General features: G+C 44.5%; 1 protein-coding gene across 7 annotated transcripts in view; it reads right to left on the minus strand.

Annotated features, from left to right (window-relative positions):
• The window catches only part of katnal2 (katanin p60 subunit A-like 2), a 206,408-nt gene that overhangs the window by 55,854 nt on the left and 136,030 nt on the right, over positions 1-14,524 (minus strand). For all 7 annotated transcript variants that reach the window (XM_087990910.1, XM_087990907.1, XM_087990905.1 and 4 more), the window contains one exon: positions 9,011-9,177. In XM_087990910.1, coding sequence (XP_087847036.1) covers positions 9,011-9,083 — 73 coding nt within the window. In that variant the 5' untranslated portion in view covers positions 9,084-9,177. The remainder of the gene's footprint in view (positions 1-9,010; positions 9,178-14,524) is intronic.

Below are 14,524 nucleotides of genomic sequence, written 5' to 3' on the forward strand. Positions count from 1 at the left end.
CTCTATCCATGCCCCTAAACCTCTGTAAAAGATCACCTCTCAAGCCTCCGACGCTCCAGGGAAAACAGCCCCATCCTATTCGGCCTCTCCCTATAGCTCAAACCCTCCAACCTTGGCAATATCCTTGTAAATCTTTCATGAATCCTTTCAAGTTTCACAACATCCTTCCTACAGCTGGGAGACCAGAATTGTACACAATATTCCAAAAGTGGCTAATCAATGTCCTGTATAACCGCAACATGACCTTGCAATTCCTATAGTCAATGCTCTGACCTATAAAACAAAGCATACTAAATGCTTCCTTCACTATCCTGTCCCTGAGACTCCACTTTCAAAGAACTATGAATCTGCACTCCAAGGTCTCTTTGTTCAGCAACAATACCCAGGACCTTACCATTAAGTGTATAAGTCCAGCCCTGATTTTCCTTTTCAAAATGCAACACCTCACATTTATCTAAGTTAAATACTATCTGCCACTCCTTAGCCCATTGGCCTATCTGATCAGGAGCTTGTTGTACTCTGAGTTAACCTTCTTCACTGTCCACTACATCTCCAAATTTTGATGTCATCTGTAAGATTACTAATTATACCTCCTACATTCACATCTAAATAATTTTTATAAATGAAGAAAAACAGTGGACCCAGCACCAATCCTTGTGTCAAAGGCCTCCAGTCTGAAAAGCAACCCTTCACCAGCACCCTCTGTCTTCTACATCTGTGGAAATAATAGTTTAACATCCAACCCAATCTTGCCCTTATATAAAAGCATGAAGTGCTGGAGAAACTTGGCAAGTCTGACAACCTCTGAAGAGAGAAAGAGAATCAACATTTACATTGCAATCTGACAGCTTTGGAACTGGAAAGGGATTTTTAGATGTTGGCGACAAAGAGGGGAGGATGAGAAGTGGGTGAGAGTGCCCTGACCAAAACCCAAAGGGAGTGTTAATAGTGGTAAAGAAGCAATAAACATGTAAACTAGATGCAAAAGACAGGTGTGATAAGGAGAAAATGGATTCACTCAGTGAAACATCAAGACGTAAACAAGACATGGCCAGGGAAAGACAAGGAAAATAGGACCGAGAACATGCTCTGAAGTTGCCGAACTCAGTACTGAGTCCTGAAGGCTGTAAAGTACCCAAGCAGAAAGTGCTATGTTGCTGCTCCAGTTTTCATTGAGGTTCCTTGGGAACACTTTACTGGCACCAAGATGGAAATTAAGAATGAGAGCAAGTTTGCCTTTACCTACCTTGTAAAAATAATCATTGTTACAACCTAAAAGTGGTTGTAGGAAAATTTCCAGATTTTCTCCACAAATAGCTTAGGTGCTTAAGTTGAAAACCCAACTGAACTAATTGGTTCTCACAATCTCAAAGTAGTGCCTTCCTTATTTTAAAAGCTTTGCTCAAATTATGCAAAGCCTTACTTTTCATATGTATGTTTAAGTATGATCAAGTATGTAGCCATGGTGTTTTAGATTGAAACTTGTGCCCTTTTTTGAAACACTATCTTCATTATGCAAAGACATCAATAATTTTACAATTTTTACAGAGTTTCCAGAAAATCTCACGACTACCTTAAATGTATAAAAAAACTGCAAGTCAAATTTCTAATATCCAAAAGAGTATAAATAAAATTTAGGGAATACATGCGTCACAGTCAATATGATTAGATATATCCATTATATTTTCTTCATTAATTAATACATTTCAAACCTCTGTCTCTTTCAAAAACATGGATTCAACATTGATATTTGACAACAGGTGTGACACTGGTGAATTTAAATTCTTCAGTCCAAGGATGGCCGGTTAGCAAGGTTAGAGTTCATGGAATACAGGGAGAACTAAGCATTTGGATACAGAACTGGCTCAAAGGTAGAAGACAGAGGATGGTGATGGAGGGTTGTTTTTCAGACTGGAGGCCAGTGACCAGTGGAGTGCCACAAGGATCGGTACTGGGTCACTGTTCATTTATAAAAATGATTTGGATGTGAGCATAAGAGGTATAGTTAGTACGATTGCAGATGACACCAAAATTGGAGGTGTAGTGGACACAAAAAAGGTTACCTCAGATTACAATGGGATCTTGATGAGATGGGCCAATTGGCTGAGAAGTGGCAGATGGAGTTTAATTTAGATAAATGAAATGTGCTGCATTTTGGGAAAACACATCTTAGCAGGACTTATACACTTTATGGTAAGGTCCTCGGGAGTGTTGCTGAATAAAGAGACCTTGAAGTGCAGGTTCATAGATCCTTGAAAGTGGAGTTGCAGGTAGATAAGATAGTGAAGGAGGTGTTTGGTATGCTTTCCTTTATTGGTCAGAGTATTGAGTACAGGAGTTGGGAGGTCATGTTGCGGATGTACAGGACATTGGTTAGGCAACTGTTGGAATATTGCATGCAATTCTGATCTCCTTCCTATCGGAAAGATGTTGTGAAACCTGAAGGGTTCAGAAAAGATTTTCAAGGATATTGCCAGGGTTGGATGATTTGAGCTATAGGGAGAGGTTGAATAGCTAGGGCTGTTTTCCCTGGAGCGTCAGATGCTGAGGGTTGACCTTATAGAGTTGTATAAAATCATGAGGGTAATGGATAGGATAAACAGACAAAGTCTTTTCCCTGGGTGGAGAGTCCAGAACCTGAGGGCATATGTTTAGGGTCAGAGGGGAAAGATATAAAAGAGACCTAAGGGGCAACCTTTTCACGCAGAGGGTGGTACGTGTATGGAATGAGCTGCCAGAGGAAGTGGTGGAGGCCAGTACAACTGCAACATTTAAGAGGCATCTGGATGGGTATATGAATAGGAAGGGTTTGGAGGGATATGGGCCAGGTGTTGGCAGGTGGGACTAGATTGGGTGGGATATCTGGTGAGCATGGACGAGTTGGACTGAAGGGTCTGTTTCTGTGCCGTACATCTCTATGACTCTATGATGTGTAAAGAAGCTAATTTTCTCAGATGTCATAGTACTTATCAACTGATGGAATAACTTTCTTCAGTATGGAGCATTTTCTACTCATATTTCTGAAAGAAGAATGATTTTTCAGAACAGGAGGTAATATTTGTATTGAATTTTATTTTTTTAAAATGTTGTGGCACTGCTTGACAAAGTAATAGTGTTCTGATATATATGTGCTACAGATAGTGAGAGCGAGAATGAGTCTAAAAACAGATAGTCAGTTCTTCTATAAAGCGATGGTTGCGTTCTTCTACAACCCTGCATTATAGAAAAATCATGCTTTAGAAATAGCGCTTAAAGTGCTGGCTGTAATCACATTACAGCCAACACAAATTTTAAAAGTTTGCACTGTAGTAACAGCGTCCCCAATTGTTACAGCGAATCCGTATTGACGAAACACATGTTATAACAGAATGTATACATTTTTTAGGCAACTGCTAGCCCTCTGGTGGCCCGGTGACCCGGTGGTTAGCACTGGTACCTCGCAGCGCCAGAGACCCGGGTTCAATTCCCGCCTCAGGCGACTGACTGTGTGGAGTTTGCACGTTCTCCCCGTGTCTGCGTGGGTTTCCTCCGGGTGCTCCGGTTTCCTCCCACAGTCCAAAGATGTGCAGGTCAGGTGAATTGGCCATGCTAAATTGTCCGTAGTGTTAGGTAAGGGGTAAATGTAAATGTAGGGGTAGGGGTGGGTTACGCTTCGGCGGGTCGGTGTGGACTTGTTGGGCCGAAGGGCCTGTTTCCACACTATAAAGTAATCTAATCTAATCTCTTGTCAATATAAAATCAAAGCTGAATTTTAAAGCCAATTATTTATTTACTTGTAGTTTTCTGATATATTAATTCCTTATACAGGGTAAATACTTCTTAACACCTATGCTCCACAGGAAGAGAGATGCAAACACAGAGGGGAGCGAATCGCAGATAATAAGGAAATGTGGCTGAAATTACCAAATAATTTGTTTCTGTCTTCACTATAGAGGATACAAAAATATTCAAGTAACAGCGGGAACTCAAGAGAGGAATCTAATAAAAATTTTAGCACGGCTGCATTGATTGCTCAGGTGATTCACTATAAGAATTAGGACATCTTTTTGAGGTTATACAAAATATTGGTGAGGCCACTTTTGGAGTAATTGTGTACAGTTCTGGTCGACCTGCTATAAGAAGGAGATTATTAAATTGGAGAGGGTTCAGAAAAAAAATTACCAGGATGTTGCTGGGACCGGAGAGTTTAAGTTATAAGGAGGGCTGGATAGGGTGGGAGTTTTTTAAAACTGGTGCATAAGGTTGAGGGGTGAGTTTATGGAGGTTTATAAAATCATGAGGGGCATAGATAAGGTGAAGAGCAAAGATATTATCCCCAGGCTGGAAGACTTCAAAACTAGGGGGCATATCTTTAAGGTGAGAAGAGGAAGATTTAAAAAAGGGAAGTAAGGGCCAACTTTTTCATACAGAGAATGGTTAGTATTTAGAATGGATAGCCAGAAGTGGTGGATGCAGGTACAGTTACAACATTTAAAAGACATTTAGACATGAATAGGAAAGGTTTCGAGGAATAAGGGAAAAAACGGAGGGAAGGGAGACCATATCTTGAAACCATGTGCAGTTTTGATTTCCTGATTTAAAAATGAATGTAAATGCATTGGTGGCTTTTCAGAGGTGATGATGCTAGATTGGACAGACTGGTCATATTTCCACTCAAGTTAGGGAGCTGGAGCTGGTGCTGGATGAACTTTGAATCATTCAGAAGGCTGAGGGGGCGATAGAAAGAAGTTATAGGGAGGTAGTTGCACATAAGTTATCGGGTAAAGATAGCTGCGTGACCATCAGGAAAGGGAAATGGAACAGGCAGATAGTGCAGCGATTCCCTGTGGTTATTCCCATCAATAATAAGTATACTGCTTTGGATACTATTTTTCTTTGAGGGAGTACTAGGGTAAAGCCACAGCGACCAGGTCTTTGCCACTGAGCCTGGCTCTATGGCTCAGAAGGGAAGCGGGGAGAATAGGAGAATGATAGTAAGAGGAGATTCTGTGGTTGCGAATGAGACCTCCAGATGGTATGTGGCCTCCTGGGTGCCAGGGATGTCTCGGATCGAGTCTACAGGATTCTTAAAGGGTAGGGTGAGCAGCCAGAAGATGCGGTACACATCGGTACCAATGACATAGCTAGGAAAAAGGAAGTGGACTTGAAAAGTGAATATAGGAAGTTAGGTTGGAAGCTAAAAGGCAGGACAAGCAGAGTCGCAATCTCAGGACTGCTATTGGTTCCATGGGCTAATAAGGCTAGGAACGGAGAGCAAGTGCAGCTGAACAAATGGCTGCAGAACTGGTGTAGGAAGGAGATATGTGGATCATTGGGATACCTTCTGGGGAAGACGGGACCTTTACAAGGAGGATGGGTTGCATCTGAACTGGAAGGCACAAGTATCCTGGGCCGGAGGTTTGGTATAGCTCTTTGGGAGGGTTTAAACTAGTTTGGCAGGGGGATGGGAACAAGAGTCACAGATCTGAGAGTCGGGTAGCTGGGGAACAGGCAGACACAGCATGCAAAGAGTCTGTGAGGAAGGACAGACAATTGATAGGGCAAAGTTGCAGTTAGTGTGAAGGGCTGAAGTATGTCTATTTTAATGCAGGAAATATCAGGAATAAGGGTGATGAACTTAGAGCATGGATCAGTACTTGGAGCCAAGATATTGTGGCTACTATGGAGACTTAGATATCACAGAGCAGGAATGGATGCTGGATGGTCCAAAGGAATAGGGAGGGAGGTAAAAAAAGGTGTGGGAGTAGCATTGTCAATCAGAGATAATGTCACAGCTGCAGAAAAGTGGGGGGGGTCATTGAGGAGGGTTTGTCTACAGAGTCAGTATGGGTGTAAGTCAGAAATAGCAAAGGATCTGTCACTTTATTGGGAGTTTTCTATAGACCCCCCCAATAGCAAGAGAAATATGGAGGACCAGATTGTGAGGTAGATTTTGGAAAGGTGCAGAAGTAGCAGGGTTGTTGCCATGGGTGACTTCAACTTCCCTAATATTGGATGGAACCTTCTTAGTGCAAATAGTTTGGATAGAGTAGATTTTGTCAGGTGTGTTCAGAAAGGATTCCTGACTCAGTATGTAGATGGGAGGCCATATTGGATTTGGTGCTTGGCAATGAACCAGGTCAGGTGTCAGATCTTTTGGTGGGAGCTCATTTCGGTGATAGTGATCACAACATCCTGACCTTTACTATAGTGATGCAGAGGCATAGAAGCAGAAGATATGGGAAAGTATTTAATTGGGGGAAGAGGAATTACAATGCTATTCGGCAGGAACTGTGGAGCAAAAATTGGGAACAGATATTCTCAGGGAAATGTACGATAGAAATGTGGAGGTTGTTTAAGGAGCACTTGCTGTGAGTGCTGGATAGGTTTGTCCCACTGAGGCAAGGAAGGGATGGTAGGGTGAAGGAACCTTGGATGACAAGAGATGTGGAACATCTAGTCAAGAGGAAGAAGGAAGCTTACTTAAGGTTGAGGAAGCAAGAATCAGACACTGCTATAGTGGGTTACAAGGTAGCTAGGAAGGAACTAAAGAATGGACTTAGGAGAGCTAGAAGGGGGCATGAAAAAGCCTTGGTGGGTAGGATTAAGGCAAATCCCAGACGTTCTACATGTTAGGAATAAGAGGGTGGCCAGACTGAGGGTAGGGCCGATCAGAGATAGTGGAAGGAACCTGTGCCTAGAGTTGGAGAGAAAGGGAAAGTCCAAAATGAATACTTTGCTTCAGTATTTACTAGTGAGAAGGACCTTGTCGTTTATGAGGACAGCATGGAACAGGCTAATATGCTTGAACAGGTTGACGTTAAGGACGATGATGTGCTGGTAATTTTGAAAAGAAATTAGGATAGATACGTTCCTGGGCCAGACGGGATATACCCAAGGTTACTATGGGAAGCAAGAGAGAGTTTGCTGCGCATTTGGCAACGAACTTTGCATCCTCACTGTCCACTGAAGTAGTACCAGATGATTAGAGGGTGGCAAATGTTATTCCCTTGTTCAAGAAAGGGAATAGGGATAACTCTGGGAATTAGAGACAAGTCTGTGTTCCATTGGTGGTGGGCAAATTATTGGAGAGAAGTCTGAGACACAGGATTTATGATTACTTGTGAGGGACAGATCATGCCTCTCAAGCCTTCTTGAATTCTTTGAGGACAAAACACATTGATGAAGGTAGAGCAGTGGATGTGGCGTACATGAATTTTAGCAACGTGTTTGATAAGGTGCTCCATGGTACGTAAGGAGGTGCTCATTCAGAACGTAAGGAGGCATGGGATATAGGGAAAGTTGGCTGAGTGAATACAGAATTGCCCACAGAAGACAGAGGGTGGTAGTAGATGGAGAGTATTCAGCTCATTGAACAGTACCACAAGGATCTGTTCTGGCAGCTCTGCTCTTTGTGATTTGTATAAATGACTTGCAAGAGGAAGTGGAAGGGTGGTTTAGTAAATTTGCCGATGATACGAAGATTGGTGGAGTTGTGGATAGTGTGGAAGGCTGCTGTAGGTTGCAATGGGAATTGACAGGATGCAAAACTAGGCTGAGACATGGCAGATGGAGTTCAACCTGGAAAAGCTTGAAGTGATTCATTTTGGAAGATCAAATTTGAATGCAGATTACAGGGTTAAAGGCAGGAGGCTTGGCAGCGTGGATGAAAAGAGGAATCTTGGGATCCACATTCACAGATCCTTCAAAGTTACCCAAGTTGATAAGGTTGTTAAGAAGGCGTATGTGTGTTGGCTTTCGTTAGCAGGGGGATTGAGGTTATGCTGCAGCTCTATAAAGCCCTGGTTAGACCACACTTGGAATATAGTGTTCAGTTCTGGTCACCTCATTACAGGAATTATGTGAAAGCTTTAGAGAGGGTGCAGATGAGATTGACCAGAATGCTGCCTGGACTAGATGGCATGTCTTATGAAGAAAGGTTGAGGGAGCTAGGGCTTTTCTCATTGGAGTGAAGGAGGAGGAGAGGTGACTTGATAGAAGTGTACAAGATGAGGAGAGGCATAGATAAGAGTGAATAGTCAGAGACTTTCGTCCCCAGGATGGAAATGGCTTTCACAAGGGGGCATAATTTTAAAGGTGACTGGAGGAATGTTGAGGGGAGATGTCAGAGGTAGGTTCTTTACACAGAGTGGTGGGTGTGTGGATTGTACTGCGTAGAAGAGTCAGATACATTAGGGACATTTAAGCGACTCTTGGATAGGCACATGGATGATAGTAAAATGAAGGGTACATCTGTTAGTTTGATCTTACAGTAGGATAAAAGGTCTGCACAACATCAAGGGCCGAAGGGCCTGTACTGTGCTGTACTCTTCTGTGTTCTGTGTTCTTAAGTTTAGAAATTTCTAGGGTGACTTGATTGAAGGAATGTACAAGATCCAGAATGGTCTTGAAAAAGGTGAGCGTACAAAGGATAGTTCTTCTCCACTCCAGAGTTGAAAAATGTGGGGCTGGAAAAACACAGCAGGCCAGGCAGCATCCAAGGAGCAGGAGAATCGATGTTTCAGGTATAAGCCCTTCTTCAGGAAGTTGATTCTCCTGCTCCTCAGATGCTGCCTGGCCTGCTGTGTTTTTCCAGCCCCATGTTTTTCAACTCTGGTCTCCAGCATCTGCAGTCCTCACTTTCTCCTCCTTCTCCACTCCAGACCTAAGAGGCAGTGTTTTAAAATTTTGAGATGGAGATTAGAAATTATATCTGCAAGAGTGGTGTGAGAGAGTGTGTCTGTGTGAGAGTTTAGCATTTTTTCCAAGACAAAAGGTGGTTAGATTCTGGAATAGACAGAGGAAATCAAGAGTTATTGGGGTAGTTGGGAATATGAAATTTGAAACACAAACAAATTAGTCACAATGTTATTGAATGGTAGAGTCTATTTCTGCTTCCAGTTCATATAAAATATGGTAATTTTACATGCATACTAAAGTACTCTTTGGAATTTTGACTTTGCTGGATAGAATGAATTAACTCTCTATATGCAGTTTTCATTTCAACAATCTGGGACTATGTTATACTTACCATCATCTGCTGTTTTTTTAGTTAATTTTGGATACCGTTGAAATTTGACGTAATAGTAGCTTTCATACTCCATTAGGATAGTCTCCAGGTCAATATTATCACAAACTTCAAAACGTCGTAATCCTAGACTAGTTTCTTGTTCCAGAGTGTTTGCTGTATCTATATAACTATTCACAAACACAGAATAGAAATGTAAAGTAAATCTCAATTGATTATATTATTCAAATAAATGTAACACTCAAAGACATTGACAGAACTGTACTATCCAAAAAGAACATTTAGAAAAAGAAAAACAAAACATTAAAAAAAAACTCAAGATTATTCCAACTACTAACAGAAACTGAGTCGAAAAGTGTGGTGCTGAAAAAGCACAGCCAATCAGGCAGCATCTGAGGAGCAGGAGAGTCGACGATTTGAGCATAAGCTCTTCATCAGGAATTGGGGGGGGGGCAAAATGGCTGAGCGATAAATGGGAGGGGGTGGGGCTGGGGGGAAGTTAGCTGGGAATGTGATGCGTAGATGAAGGTGGGGAATGATGGTGATAGGTCAGAGAGGAAGATGGAGTGGATAGGTTGGAAGGGAGATGGACAGGTAGGACAGTTCATTTGGGAAGCAGAGTGGCACAGCGGGAGCTAAAAAAAAAGAGGACGGTGCCAAGTTAGAGGGTGGATCTAGGATAAGGTTGGGGCAGGGGAAGTAAGGAAACTGGTGAAATCAACACTGATCCTGCGTGGTTGGATGGTGATGAGGTTGGTTCCAAGGTAGAAGGTGAGCCGTTCTTCTGCCAGAGATTGGGTGGCTAGAGTTTGGCGGTGGCCCAGGACTTGCATGTCCTTGGCAGACTGGAAGGGGAAAATTGAAGTGTTCGGCCACAGGGTGTGGGGTGATTGGTGCGTGTGTCCCAGAGATGCTCTCTTAATGGTCCGCAAGTTGGAGTCCTGTCTCCCTAGTGTAGGGGAGACCACATCAAGAGCAACGGACACAACAGATGACGTGTATGAAAGTACAGGTAAGTCTCTGTCAGATGTGGAAGGATCCTTTGGGGCCACACCTCTGTCCTCAATTCCGTCAAAGCCCCAAAGGATCTTTCCACACTTCAACTCCCCCTCCCACTCTGCCAAGGACATGCAAGTCCTGGGCCTCCTCCACCACCAAACTCCACCTTAGGGCCTTCTAACAACATGGGATCAATGTTGATTTCACCAGTTTCCTCATTTCCCCTGCCCCCACCTTATCCCAGCTGCAACCCTCCAACTCAGCACCGCCCTCTTGAACTGTTCTACTTGTCCATCTTCCTTCCCATCTATCCGCGTCACCCTCCTCTCTGACCTATCACTATCACTCCTCACTTTCATCTATCTATCGCATTACCGGCTAGTTTCCCCCCAGCCCACTCCCTCCCCATTTATCTCTCAGCCCCCTTGGACCCCTCCCATTCCTGATGAAGAGCTTATGCTCGAACGTCAACTCCCCTGCTCCTTGGATGCTGCCTGACCGGTTGTGCTTTTCCAACACCACACTTCTCGACTCTGATCTCCAGCTTCTAATGTCCGCACTTTCTTCTACTAACAGAAACTTTAAAACGTCCTCTCCATAACATTTGGGACAAAAACGGTATTGAAACTTGAGTATCTTGTGCAGTTCTAGTCACATCATTACAAAATCGCACCAGGAAGGAGAAGAGGAGGTTACAAAGATAGTGCCAGGGCTGAAAAGTGCAGCTAACAGGAAAGATTGGATAGGCTGGGTTTGTTCTTCTTGGTACAAAAGGAGGCTGACCTCCCCACCTACGTTCGGGACACCACCCATGCCCTCCACCTGCTCCATGATTTTCGCTTTCCCGGTCCCCAACGCCTTATTTTCACCATGGACATCCAGTCCCTGTACACCTCCATCCCCCATCACGAAGGACTCAAAGCCCTCCGCTTCTTTCTTTCCCGCCATACCGACCAGTACCCTTCCACTGACACCCTCCTTCGACTGACTGAACTGGTCCTCACCCTGAACAATTTCTCTTTCCAATCCTCCCACTTCCTCCAAACGAAAGGAGTAGCCATGGGCACCCGCATGGGCCCCAGCTATGCCTGCCTCTTCATAGGATATGTGGAACAGTCCATCTTCCGCAACTACACTGGCCCCACCCCCCACCTTTTCCTCCGCTACATCGATGACTGTATCGGCGCCGCCTCGTGCTCCCACGAGGAGGTTGAACAGTTCATCCACTTCACCAACACCTTCCACCCCGACCTCAAATTCACCTGGACAGTCTCAGATTCCTCCCTCCCCTTCCTCGACCTTTCTATTTCTATCTCAGGCGACCGAATCAACACAGACATCTACTACAAACCGACCGACTCCCACAGCTACCTGCAGTACACCTCCTCCCATCCTGCCCCCTGTAAAAACTCCATCCCATTCTCCCAATTCCTTCGACTCCGCCGCATCTGCTCCCAGAAGGACCAGTTCCAAAAACGCACAACCCAGATGGCCTCCTTCTTCAAGGATCGCAATTTCCCCCCCGACGTGGTCGACGATGCCCTCCACCGCATCTCTTCCACTTCTCGCTCCTCCGCCCTTGAGCCCTGCCCCTCCAACCACCACCAGGACAGAACCCCACTGGTCCTCACCTACCACCCCACCAATCTCCATGTACAGCGCATCATCTGCCGTCATTTCCGCCACCTCCAAATGGACCCCACCACCAAGGATATATTTCCCTCCCCTCCCCTATCAGCATTCCGTAAAGACCACTCCCTCCATGACTCCCTCGTCAGATCCACACCCCCCACCAACCCAACCTCCACTCCCGGCACCTTCCCCTGCAACCGCAGGAGGTGCAAGACTTGCGCCCACACCTCCTCCCTCACCTCCCTCCAAGGCCCCAAAGGAAACTTCCATATCCGCCACAGATTCACCTGCACCTCCACACACATCATCTATTGCATCCTCTGCACCCGATGTGGCTTCCTCTATATTGGGGAGACAGGCCGGCTACTTGCGGAGCGTTTCAGAGAACACCTCTGGGACACCCGGACCAACCAACCCAACCACCCTGTGGCTCAACATTTCAATTCCCCCTCCCACTCCACCAAGGATATGCAGGTCTTTGGACTCCTCCATCGCCAGACCACAACAAAACGACGGTTGGAGGAAGAGCGCCTCATCTTCTGCCTAGGAACCCTCCAACCACAAGGGATGAACTTGGATTTCACCAGTTTCCTCATTTCCCCTCCCCCCACCCTGTCTCAGTCAAATCCATTGAATTCAGCACCGCCTTCCTAACCTGCAATCTTCTTCCCGACCTCTCCGCCCCCACCCCAGTCTGACCTATCACCCTCACCTTGACCTCTTTCCACCTATCACATTTCCAACGCCCCTCCCCCAAGTCCCTCCTCCCTACCTTTTATCTTAGCCTGCTGGACAAACTTTCCTCATTCCTGAAGAAGGGCTTATGCCCGAAACGTCGATTCTCCTGTTCCCTGGATGCTGCCTGACCTGCTGCGATTTTCCAGCAACACATTTTCAACTCTGATCTCCAGCATCTGCAGACCTCACTTTCTCCACAAAAGGAGGCTGAGCAGACACTTGATAGAGAGGTGTAAAATTGTGAGGGGATTGGAAAGATTGGATGGGAAAGGTCTATCCATCTTACGGGAGGAATCAATCATTACGGGAGGGGTCATTAACATAAACTGAATGATAGAAATATTAAAAGGGAAGTTGACAAAAAAAAACTTTTCATCAGAGGGGGAGACACATCTGGAAATCATTGCCAGAAATGGTAACAGAAACAGATACACTCAGGTAATTTAAAACATGTCTGGATCTGCACCTCAAGTGCTGTATACTGCAGGAGTACAGACCAAATAACTGGAAAGTGAGATTAGATTGAGTGTTCATTTTTGAGCTCACCCACAGTTGATGGGTCAAGTGGCCTATTTCTGTTCTGTAAACTTTCCATGATTCTATAAAGTGTTTCTATAAAACGGACTGCTTTTTCTAGTATATGGATACAATGAGTGACGAAGTGCTAGTAGACAATGAAATTACATAATTGTTTGCAACCTTTGGAGCAGCAAAGTGTAAAACAAAGAACTGCAGATGCTAAAGGTCTGAAACAAAAATATACATTGCTGTAGAAACTCAGAAAGCAGAGCTAACATTTCAAGTCCAGTGACTCTTCTTCAGATCAGGCAGGATAGTCAGCATAGCTTTGTGCGCGGAAAATCATGTCTTATGAACTTGACTGAGTTTTTTGAAGAAGTAATGAAGAGGATTGATGAGCGGTGGACATGATCTATATGAACTTCAGTAAGGCGTTCGACAAGGTTCCAGATGGTAGACTGGTTAGCAAGGTTAGATCTCATAGAATACAGACAGAATTAGTCATTTGGATATAGAATCGGCTCGAAGGTAGAAGACAGAGGGTGGTGGTGAAGGGTTGCTTTTCAGACTGGAAGCCTGTGATCAGTGGAATGCCACAAGGATCAGTGCTGGGTCCACTACTTTTTGTCAAGTACATAAATGATTTGGATGTGAAAATAGAAGGTACAGTTAGTAAGTTTGCAGATGATACCAAAATTGGAGCTGTAGAAGACAGCGAAGAAAGTTACCTCAGAGTACAATGGGATATTGATCAGATGGGCCAATGGGCTGAGGAGTGGCAGACAGGGTTGAATTTAGATGAATGTGAGGTGCTACATTTTGGAAAAGAAAATCAGAGCAGAACTTATACACTTAATGGTAAGGCCCTGGGGTGTGTTGCTGAACAAAGGAACCTTGGAGTGCAGGTTCATAGCTTCTTGAAAGTGGAGTCGCAGGTGAATAGGATAGCGAAGAAAGTGTTTGGTATATGCTTTCCTTTATTGGTCAGAGCATTGAATAGAGGAGTTGGGAGGTCATGTTGAAGCTGTACTGGACATTGGTTAGGCCACTTTTTGAATATTGCGTGCAGTTCTGGTCTCCTACCAAATTGGAAGGATGTTGTTAAACTTGAAAGGGTTCAGAAAAGATTTACAAGGATGTTGCCAGGGTTGGAGGTTTTGAGCTATAGGGAGAGGCTGAACAGGCTGGGGCTGTTTTCCCTGGAGCATCGGAAGCTGAGGGGTGACCTTAGAGGTTTATAAAATCATGAGGGGCACGGATAGGATAAATAGACAAGGTCCTCTTCCCTGGGGTGGAGGAGTCCAGAACTAGAGGGCATAGGTTTAGGATAAGAGGGGAAAGATTTAAAAAAGGGGCCTAAGTGGCAACTGTTTCATGCAGAGGGTGGTGCGTGTATGGAATGAGCTGCCAGATGAAGTGGTGAAGGCTGGTGCAATTAAAGCATTTAAAAGGCATCTGGAAGGGTATATGAATAGGAAGCATTTAGAGGGATTATGGGCCAGTTGCTAGCAAATGGGACTAGATTAGGTTAGGATATCTGATCGGCATGGATGAGTTGGATGAAGGGTCAGTTTCCGTGGTGTACATCTCTATGCCAATGACAGTGTTACTCCAGGTTTTTAAAGGGGG

This window comes from Chiloscyllium plagiosum, unplaced genomic scaffold (genome assembly GCF_037043375.1).
Source record: "Chiloscyllium plagiosum isolate Xiang-an unplaced genomic scaffold, Cpla_swu_hap1 HiC_scaffold_1, whole genome shotgun sequence".
Lineage (NCBI taxonomy): Eukaryota > Metazoa > Chordata > Chondrichthyes > Orectolobiformes > Hemiscylliidae > Chiloscyllium > Chiloscyllium plagiosum.